Here is an 11,498-nt window from a genome sequence, read left to right as displayed (position 1 = left end):
TAATGATCTCGCATTAAAACGCACTGCGCCTACCACTGACGTCTGAAAAGGAAGTGAGCAATCCAGAGTCCGCTCACAACTTGACGACTTTGCTCCGCTGGTGCAAATGCTATAGGCTAATTCGAAGACGAAGTCTCGTTGTATCACGATAAAAAACGTTACGTTTGGCAGAACACTGATCTGACCACGGGCCATAAGATTTGACATGTCGAACTTTTGGGCATGTACCGATGCGGTAAAGCGAACTAAAATTTCACACCTTAAACATTCAGGTTTCAGGTTCAGGTTTCCTCCCGAGACGAGTGACACAAAGACAGATCTGTACGGAGGAAACAACCGTTTTAAACACGCAAAACCGCTTGACGTCACTGAAAGAAACGAACCTAATTGGCTGGCGCACTGAACCGAACGGTTCGTGATGTTCAGAAATAGTTTATTCCAACAAAAGAGCATACGAACATACGCAATAGGTGTGACGGCACCCAAGAAAGAACAGCTTACAATCAGTTAAGAAAGTATTTTAAAAAACCAGTTGTACTCTAAGCTGTAGAGAGAGAAAGAATTATTACAGAGAGGAGGAGTTTGTAAATGGAAGCTTATTTACTTTTGTACAAAAGTAAAAATTTTGCCACATTTCTGAAATTCTCACACATGGCTGAGACTTTGCGATAGCATCTTGAAGCCGTCGCCTGTTTCTTCCACGATAGTGAGTTCAGTCAGGTGGCACCCTTGCGCAGCAGAATGTTTAATGAGATATAATTATAAGCGGACGTCACACGCTTCGTATGAATCCTTCAGACGAAAATGAAAAGCACTGTCAGTTTCGCCCGAAGGCGAAGCATTGCAAGCGATAGCAAGGCTTAGCTTTGCGCTGAAAGCGTCTCAGAACGCTAGCCTGGGGAGAAGCGTCACAACGCCGCTATAGGTGAAGAACCTCGATGGCGCACGAGATGAGACTGAAGGAAAAATCGTTATAGTCAGCTTTACAGCCAGCGTTATAGTCAATGTCCAAAGAAAGCTTTGCACAAATTCAGCTTGACATTCACAACTATACGTGGTATGCGCGCAGAATGTTAAAAGAGTCTCCACAGACAGCTTGCGGCCTGTGTACATTTCCAACAAGACGGAATGTCCAATTCGAAGTCGTCGGACATCGAGTCTCGTTGGGAAACGCCATCTTAGTTGGACATTCTCTCTCGCTGGACATTTGTCTCGCCGGAATCCAGCAACATTGCGCGCCCCCTGCCACCGAGCGGCAAGCATCGAATTTTTTTTTCTTTTTTTTTTTTTTGCAAGTATACTGCTGCAGGAGAGAACGTGTGACCAGAAAGCCGAGACCTTCAGAGGAGCGCCTGAGACTATAATAAACGGGGCCGCCGCCACCGCCACCGCTGCTGCATACGAAAACTATACTAATTCGCGTACTACCCATCCTTTTCGCTTGGACTAAGCAGGGCACGTGCGAGGCACCGGTGCCTGGAAGGTGGCTTCGCCGGTGCTCACAAGAAGTCGAGAGCTAGCCGCAGATCAGGCAAAATTATTGGTACGGGCATAGTAAGCACCAATATAGTCGAAAATAAAACACATTGCCCCATAGATTTCACAATATTTGGGTTCGGCACACCTGGCCTCTTGATAAAAGAAGGAGGGCCGACCAAGAGTCGACGCTAGAGAATACGAAGTCGACGTACTCGGACACGAAATACGATACGAATGAGATACGAAATCAGGGAATGACGAACATGAAAACAGAGACAGACTTAATGGAGAGATATAGTCAGCATTTTTTTCAACGAATCACTTTGACCTCCATGTACGTCGACTTTGTCATCTTAAGCGTCGGCACTAGGTCCGCCCTTTCTTTTTCTTTCTTGATGGATATGGTTACAGCAATTCTCAACCACAGTTAACCTACGAACGCCGCCAAGAAAGAGTACGCTAAACTATAACAGAAGTAACTAAGACCATAGTTAATCGGTCGAAGCGACACGTACACTTACCCGTTGATGGAGTTGAATAGTTTCTTGTAGTACTCTTTTGTTTGGTTGACACTGCAAGAGAGTCGTCCCAGCATGCAAAGAAATGCGTAGAACTTTAAAGTATAACTTAATGTGCAAGCGAAACACATGATTACACATGATTACAGCGACATATGATTGCATACATATGATAACCGCAATTCCTCATGTTAACTATACTTCCTGTATTGTAAGGTAACATATGAAGCGTGTGTAGATGAAAAATCAACCTCTTTCACGAGCGCAACGTGCTGCTCATTTATACAAATTAAGTTCTCTATCCGCATTTGTGACTATGCACATTTTTCGGAGTTCTCTGTTTCTTGCTGCCTTCTAAATTGTTAGAATACACGTGCACTTGTAAATAGCCTTTAGGTTATGGATGTTAAAAAAAAGATTTACCTCGAGAACGTCTTTCTAAATAGACCGGAACGGAGGAATCGTTTTTCTCAGCAACCAGCGCACCAATCTTTATGAGGTTTGTTGCAATTAGAAAAAAAAATTAAAATTAGTGATTTTAGGAAGTGGTATCTCAATTTGTTTCGTAAATTTCTCCGAAAATATTCCAGAAATTGAAAAGCACAAAAATAAACCTAGGCATCGAGTTACAAGCTCGGTCTATAAGCAATACGAAACGAAGTCACAATTCTGTAAACTGCACCTAACAACGCACATAAGCAGACAAAATTGATGCACTGCCGTATATACACCCAGAATGGGTGCCAAGGGAAGGGAAGCGCAGTCGAGAACGGCATAAAGTTAGGTGCAGTGATGAAATTAGGAAATTTGCGGGTGCAAGCTGGAATAAGCTCGCGCAGGACAGAGTGGCAATCGGAGATCGCTTGGAGAGGCCTTCGTTCTGGCTGTGGACGTAAAAATAGGCTGATGACGATGGTGATATTATACACCACTCTCAAGTATAGGACTATAGGAATATAGGACGTTTGTCCATTGGATGGTATGTTAACATACATTACACTTGATACTGTTTGTACGTTACACGGCACACTCAATGTGCATTTTTTTTTTCTGTATTAACTGCATCTTACACTTTACATGGCGTTCGCACTGTTTATAGTTTGTTTTTGTTTCCTTGTATTTACTTCTTGCTTACATGGCGCGTCGATTGCAACCATTGCCTTGTTTTTTGAGTTTGCTGCAAACCCCAGTATGACAAAGCGATACGCCTGTACTGTTTGTATGTCCACTCCTGGATGAACCTTTCAAGGCTTACAGTATTGATTAATAATAATATTAATAATAATAATAATAATAATAATAATCAGTGAGGGGGGCGTTTGCGACACCCTCGTAAATCTTATAACAAGTTTAGTGAAGCTAAAAATTCCTATATTAAATTTGTCAACTTTATAAGCTCTAACAGATGCAGTTTACAGAACGGCGACATCTGCTTTTTTTTTCTTTTTGGTGCAGAGTTTCGAATTTGTAAACTTTGGGCGGCTGATCTTTTTTTTTTCGCTTATTCGAGGTCCTAATTCAAATTCAGCTTATTACAGTTAGTGTAATTTACCTTGCTTCTTCAAATGTAACAAATTTCATTCAAATTAGTTCGGCGGTTGGGTCATGAGAGCGCTTCTGCGTTTTACGCCTATCTCAGCAGGGAAATAGAAGTTTGACCCGAGCCAGACCTTCCTTTTAACGCTTCACTAAGTTCACTTCTGCACTTTAGGATGTCTGTCACCTTGTTGCGTGTAGCAGCTTATTATTATTTTTCTTTTACAGGAGACTTTTCTTGAAGTCTCTTTTGTAAGTTTTATTTGATTAGGTTTATTTATTTGTTTTCATCACGAAGACGCGGGAAGGCCCCAAGGAAAAAGTGACAAATTCGCTTGAAACATACCCGAGTCCCTCGTGTACATAGCATACAGCAAACGCAAGTACCTCAAATATATCGATAAAACAAAAATGCATTCAACACAAACCACACAGAAGAAGTTCTAAAAAAAAAGACATTTTCACAACACACATCCTACAGTCTTCCTCATCAGTTGAATACATATATCATGTCCAACACATAAAGTATATATAAATTTTACATGCACATATAACTGTTGACTGAAAATTAAAAAATGGCATTTAATATCTCGTATGCTGTAATATTCTACAATAACATTGTTGAAATCGTGGGAATATATAGCGGATCGCTTGTGCCCCAATTTCCGTCCTAACGATATGGTATACACCAAAATTCTTTCTTCCTGAAAGTGTAACTACTTATGTTAGCCTTCAGGTCAGCAAGATCTATTAAGGCTGTTCAGTTTAGAGCCTCGCTCTCTACTAGTTAACAGGAAATATTATGTACCGCTAACACCGACAGAGAATAAAGGTTAGGGAAAAGGAAGGGCCTGGGCCGCCTCTTTGCAGAGCCGACCTCGGGACCACTCCACCTCGAGGAAGAAGAGAGCAGAGACATGATAATGGACCACCCCTCTCGGTATACCGTCGAGCGTAAAATTCTAGGTGAAATTTTCACGTAGATTTCTTCTTAACGTCAATAATTTATGCGTGAACAGAGCTGATTGATTGATTGATTGATTGATTGATTGATTGATTGATTGATTGATTGATTGATTGATTGACTGATTGATTGATTGATTGATTGATTGATTGATTGATTGATTGATTGATTGATTGATTGATTCTTAAATTTTCGAGGCTACACCAATACTATGACGGTCACCTTATTGTCCATCTTTACATTTTTAACCAATTGCGTTATTTCTAAACGGCAACGTCAATCACTGCAGAGCCGTTCACATACACTTTCAAAACAACACTTTCATTCCGTTAACCTAAAACACCTTCGGTCACGGCAAGAGAACGTGAAAACCAAACTGTTGTTGTTGTTGTTGTTGTTGTTGTTGTTGTTGTTGTTGTTGTTGTTGTTGTTGTTGTTGTTGTTGTTGTTGTTGTTGTTGTTGTTGTTGTTGTTGTTGTTGTTGTTGTTGTTGTTGTTGTTGTTGTTGTTGTTGTTGTTGTTGTTGAAAGCTCTACGCTTTGCACAAGGCGTTGCCGACGCAAAAATACAAAAAGAACGACTTGAACGCTTACAAAATTGGCACCGCTCGACCTCCGGAAGCCTCGATGAACTTGACGTAAGATGCGGCGATGTAGGTATCCGTCCTGTTTGGATTGAACGTGCGGCTGTAGAGATGCTGCGACACGATACCTGCACGGTTACGTAACTCGTGTAAGTCAATTCAGTCGGCGACGGGGACTCGAGTGGAGGGTACACAGGTAACGGCGCAAACCGTCGAAACAGACCGCAAAGCGCATATATCCACCGCGTTCCTCAGGGCGTTGAACTAATAATCTTCTTTTTTTTTTGCTAGAAACGACAACAATTGACCTGCTCTCAGTGCAGGTGTGCGAACTAGGATAACATGCCAGCGCCAGCAGATAACGGGAAAAGGTTAGACGCGAATTCCGCGATGGGTTATAACTTGAACGGTTATAGAGTATCGGGGTTGGCGCTGCCTCTGTCGACTTACTTGGTAAAGAGACGCGCTTTATTTATTTATTTATTTATTTATTTATTTATTTATTTATTTATTTATTTATTTATTTATTTATTTATTTATTGAAAGAGCGGCGTCACAGTTTGACTAGGACCGGCGCGGTTGCGCGCAGTGCGCAAATGAACGAATTTCCCAGAGGAAAAAAAATGAAATATTTTCAAGTTAACGCATCGTGGTGTCTACGTCTCTGTTTTGTCCTTGTGTGCTAGCACTAGAATGTTACCCGAAGACAACAAACGTTGCCATTACCATCCGCGTGTTCTAATGTGCTTTCATATTTTTTTTTTGTCTTGTGCGGAATACATTCTTTTCTTTATCTGCCATATCTAGGCCCCTGCCGTTCTTTCGGATAGTCTACGTGGCTAGTTGGACACTAGAGGCATCAACATTTTCACATGATAATCTCACTAATTACCTAACGTGTGCTAAAAATGTATCTCATTGCTCACTTGAGGGCGCGTGTTGTGATTGCAAAATCGAAGCCAATGAGCAGTGAAGTCGTATCTGCTGAGCGGGAATCCTAAAGACTAGCACCCCTTTCGATATATCCCTCTTGAAGGTGCGCTAAAGCAATGTCTCGGCATCCGCTCAAGATCGCCTCCAACTGCAAGAGGCACTACATTGGAAAAAAAAAACTGCTAACCGAAACGCCAACGTGTTGTACAGCACACGTTGGGAGTCGCACGTCTCGGAAGTGGCGCTATAGTATTTGGGTTCCTGCTAGAAAAAAAAAAATGGGTGCATCACCTCTGCTCTGTCTTCAGTTTCGTAGTTCCAACTTAAAGTTGGAAATTTTTTTAAAATTAATTAGCGCATAAGCGTTCTGCATAAGGAAGAACACCTGATATATACGGCCCTTCGCTGTTAACTAATTTGCACCCTTAAAATGCACATGGGTGTAAATCAATCTACACTCTAAAAACGTTTACACCCTTTGGGGTGTATATTTGCCACACAATGATAATCGTCATCTGTCTTGCCCGCATTTCCTTTCTTGAGAACGCTGCGCTCATTACTTTCCTGTCGATAACTACCTACTGATAACTGTCGATAACTCTCGATAACTCTCGATAACTGTCGATAACTGTCGTGCTGATAACTGACTTGGAAGTATACCGGGCTCGCAGCGTTAAAGAAAAGAAATGCGGGCAAGACAGATGACGATTATCGTTGTGTTGTGTGCAACTGTTTTTAGAGTGTACAATTCGCGTACTTCACTCTTTAAAAAAAATTTACCCCCTTTGGTGCTTATTTTGTCCCTAACGGTAATCGTCATCTGTTCTGCCCGTATTTCCTTTCTTTGACGCTGTCAGCCTTCCAAGTACTTCCCAGTCACGAACGGCTTGCGCGTTATCAGCGTGACACAGCATTCTCGACAGGAAAGTAGCGAGCGCTGAGTTTTCAAAAAAGGAAACGCAAGCACGGCAGGTGACGATTATTGTTGGTTCTTGGGACAGATATACACCCCAAATGGTGCAGCTGTTTTAAGAGTGTTGAGCCCACAAAGGGTGTATTGGTGTGAGATTAAGACCGAGCTACACACCCTTATGCACACATAAGTGTGTAAATTAGTTTACAGCGTTGCAGGCAAGGTGGAAAAATAACTCGAAGAGAAACATATAGATGGCGCGTTTCTGTGCTTTGTTGAGACTTTGTTCCCTGCCAGTAAAAGGAAACCGGAGCAAAAAAACTCGCTTTTCACTAATATTCTTGTGCGGAACCAAAGGTTATGTCCACTGCATGACCAACAGACTAACTAACTAACTAACCAACTAACTAGCTAATTGAATAACTAACAGGCAATCGCGGTGAAACATGCGCCCTTAGTTGAGGTTTAACACTTCGAGTAAGCAGATGGTTATACTGAGGCAGCTGTAAAGCAGAACAACAATGTTTCTATGAACACCGACGCGGAATCGACACTTCTAAGTAATAGTTATCAATGTGTGTGCGTACGTGCGTGTGTGCGAGCATGTGTGTGTGTGTGTGTGTGCGTGTGTGTGCGTGCGTGTGCGTGTGCGTGTGTGTGCGTGTGCGTGTGCGTGCGCGTGCGTGTGCGTGTGCGTGTGCGTGCGTGTGTGTGTGTGTGTGTGTGTGTGTGTGTGTGTGTGTGTGTGTGTGTGTGTGTGTGTGTGTGTGTGTGTGTGTGTGTGTGTGTGTGTGTGTGTGTGTGTGTGTGTGTGTGTGTGTGTGTGTGTGTGTGTGTGTGTGTGTGTGTGTGTGTGTGTAACTACCGTACTAAATAGACAAGTTTTGCGTGAAGGGAACACTTGAGCGCGAGTGAGATTATAACGAAGCAGCTGCAACATTTTGATAAGGCGAGAACGGATTTCGTAATTCGAACCACGGCGAGGACTCTCGTCGTTCCAATCTATTCATGTCGTACCGTCTCTCGCGTCGTGTCGGGGGCTGATAACGCGCAATAGCGTCGGAGCGGCTACGTGCAAGGCAATGACACAGCGGAAAAAAAATGATGCCAAACGAAAAGAACGTTAGGAATTACTGCCATAGTACGCTGCTCAGGACCCCTTTAAGTAACACTGGGATTAAGAGACCATGCCGTGGAAGGCTCCGCATTTAATTTGACCATGTATACGATTCTCTCACGTGCACCCAAACGTAAGCAGACGAGCGTTTTTCATATTCCACCCCCATCTGAAATGTGTTTATGTGTGTGTATTAAACAGAGCACATGCCGGGACGTTAACTTTCTGGTAACAGGTCAAGGCCTTTGTAATAACCGCTGATTGGTATTACAAAAAGTCACCGTCGAAAACATCCGCCAATAAAGAGTTTCTCTCTCTTTCTCTCTGGCTCTCTCCATTTCACTAATTAACTCTCTTAATTAAAACCTCCATGGCGCTCTGTTGCTAAGCATGAGGTCCCGGATTCGATTATCGGACGCGGCGTGCTCGCACATTTACGGGGACGCAATTTTTAAAAAATTAATATAAATTCTGCGGAATATCCACATGTTGCAATCTATGTGGAGCGAAGCTTGCGCGAAGCGGTTGAATTAAATGCTATTAATTTGCTCATTTCATTCCCGCGTCTTTTGGTGCGAAGGAAACTGGCTCGCGCGGCAGTGTTCAGTCGCGCACGTGCTATATACGCAGTGTGACCAAATCTCATCACCGCTCGTATTTTCTTCATTTCTTCTTTTTTGTCTTTTTTAAATGCGCGGAGCCCCTCTACTGTGTTGTGTCGCAGTGTCATCCTCGACACGCGCCGATTATCTCAAACAGCTATATACTTGTTGGTAGATACTTGTCGGTAGATACTTGTAATAGCTATATACTTGGTGGTAGTACTTGTTGGTACGGCCCGCTTCTTGGTGAATCGCCCTTGTTGTGGGTGAAGGCCATAGTATTAAAGGATATCATCCTCGCAATCAACACGCGGACATGCGTCTTGGCCTATCCCTCGTCGTTACGTTACGTTAGTTGCGTTTTATCTGCGATATTATGGAAATAGTCATCGTAATCAAGACGCGCGCGCACGCTTCTTGGTGTCAAACCTCCACCCCTCCCCCCCCATATTGTGGGTATGTGCCGTGTTAGTTGCGTTTATGTGCAAGCACTCGCTACGGTGACACGACTCTGTCATTACAGTCTATACGCACTGTCATGGCGGACACCCTCACCGCGTATCTGCAAAAGTGAGGAGACTCCCCCCCCCCTTTTTTTTTGTTCCATCGCACGTTATGCGAGTGGTTCGTCGCTGGTGAGCGGTTGGCCCCTCTCCCTGGGGCGCGCACTGACAACGCAACAACGTTGAGCAAAACGAGAACAAGGTGAAAGCGGGAGCCAACGTTCCGACAAGTGGACTTGTCTTTTTTCAAGGCGACACATGCTTTCCTCGGCACAGTATTTATACGTAGGGTTCCTCTAAAGGGAAGATGGGAGTAAGGCGCGTGGGTGAGGAAACGACCGAAAGTGTGTTAGCGGCGAGGGTGTAGAATAGACAACAGAGGGGTGCTGTGCACACGGCCGGTGACACGGCCGTGTGTCAGCCGGTGTGTCAACGGCCGTGTGCATAGCACCCCCTCTATTACCTGCTTCGCTGGAGGTCGCTGGAGGCGCACGGCCATGTCTTGACTTGATTGATTGTCTTGATTAATAGAAGAAAGAGTTCGATTTTGAATCAGCATACCATGCGATTCTTGACTGCACCCCACAAAGAAGACGCACCATTTGATGTGGTCTTTCTTTTTTTCTTTTTCTAATTGGACTACGTAGCTTGTGGAAGACATGCACGTTGTACCGAAACCCTGAGCCCATTGTTTCGTCGGAATTACAGCATTCTCAAATGATTGGTCGCTCGACGGACATGAACGACCTAACAGAGTTTCAACCGGACTGATACCACCTCTTCATAAGTTACCTGTCGTCGCCACTCTTTATTTAAGTTCTAAACTACTTGTACTCCTTCTGTCGTGCGTGCATGTTCACATTGTGATTTATAATTCCTTTTTATGCCATAAATACGAGATGTGGGTCGCTATAGCACTTGCACGTTTCTCGCATATGGTATTACGCATGGTGTAACAAATAACGCGTACGAAAAAGGAATGTGTGGGCCTAATGGTTACTGCATCGGGCTTCTTCGCTGGGGGACGAAGTTTGAATCCCGCCGGCGAGCTTATTTTATTATTATTATTTCTTTTCCTAAGAGGGAGGATGGATCTACTTGGCGGGAAGACGACCAGCGACCGACAGAACAACAAACAGACCGACCGACCCAGGCGAACTCATGGGATGGTGTAGGCAAGGACTGCTTCGCTCAAAGTGGCTAGTTCTATCTGAGTTCGCGTTAAAACAACCCCAGGCAATCGAAATTAATTTTGGACCCTCCGCTGCAGGCACCCTTCATAAGCAGCTGGGATGTTATCGGTTAAATATTAGTTTTAGGAGAGGGGGTGGGGCTATATTCGTAAAACTGAAGCCAGTCACGGTGGAAAACATACATATTGGCTAGAAATCCAGCGGCTGTAGCGTTACGAGAGATTCACGTATGAAAATACGCGCCAAAATACGCTGCTGCTTAATTTAACATTCTACCGAGGTTTATTTCCTCGCCAGTTCTCCGCTAAAGTAATAAAGAGATTGTACTAGCACTCTGCTCCAATATGAAAGTGAACATGTAGTCTATATTCAAAAGGCGATTCCTACAAGTGTCTAATACAGAACGTCGTTCATGGCTACTTCCTATATAATGTGTTCCAGCTAACGTGAGTAAAGCAGTTCAGCGAAGAAAACAATTTAGAAAACATGGTGCATGATACAATCTTAAGACCTATAGGCTGTTCGGTCGTCACACCTTTGACGACAGAACAGCGTAGGTATAGCAAATTTTCAGGAAACGAAACTATCAAGTTTACAACTCGGTAATTCAGCAATGAAAAACTATGTCAATTCTGTCAATTGCGTCTAGTAGTAAACCTAAAGCGGACAAATTCGATGTATCATACATGGCCCTCAAGTACACCACTAATATGGCATCGGAGTTGGGCCCGAGCATGGAGGAAGGAATGCATAGGAGAGCACGGACGTACTGAAGAAAGTGTGGCGGAAGTCACGTGCTGTTTTTCGCAAAGGACCACGGGGACTGGTACCCCAAACGTCAACGTTGCCATAGCAACCTCGCTCCTGAATCTCTCGCTGCTGCTCTAGGCCTCTGAAAAGCGAGGCAGGTTTTTTCGGCCCGTGTCATTCTCGTAGCAAATTCTGTTCACGAGACAACCTGACTTTGGAGCGTGGTGTGTAAGCTTAAAAGTTGTGTTTAGGGTCTATGAGTGTGAGTGTCAGCCAGTAACAAATACACTCATGTTGTTGCTGCTGTCGTTGTTGCCTCAAAACATGGCTCGTAAAGGCAATCAGGGCACGGGTCTTCGTCGTCTTCTTCAACGCGCCACGGAAAAGCACGGGAGCGCGTCTGCTTC

The 11,498-nt window shown here is 43.8% G+C and overlaps 1 protein-coding gene across 2 annotated transcripts in view; it reads right to left on the bottom strand.

Annotated features, from left to right (window-relative positions):
* Positions 1–11,498, bottom strand: part of LOC126529420 (gamma-glutamyl hydrolase-like) — a 70,645-nt gene that overhangs the window by 24,732 nt on the left and 34,415 nt on the right. For both annotated transcript variants that reach the window (XM_055069585.2, XM_055069586.2), the window contains 2 exons: positions 5,091–5,208; positions 2,001–2,051 (listed from right to left, as the gene is read on the bottom strand). In XM_055069585.2, the coding sequence (XP_054925560.1) occupies positions 2,001–2,051; positions 5,091–5,208 (169 nt within the window). The remainder of the gene's footprint in view (positions 1–2,000; positions 2,052–5,090; positions 5,209–11,498) is intronic.

This window comes from Dermacentor andersoni, chromosome 8 (genome assembly GCF_023375885.2).
Source record: "Dermacentor andersoni chromosome 8, qqDerAnde1_hic_scaffold, whole genome shotgun sequence".
Lineage (NCBI taxonomy): Eukaryota > Metazoa > Arthropoda > Arachnida > Ixodida > Ixodidae > Dermacentor > Dermacentor andersoni.
The sequence above is the reverse complement of the archived record's forward strand: the minus strand, read 5'-3'. Positions and strand labels throughout refer to the sequence as shown.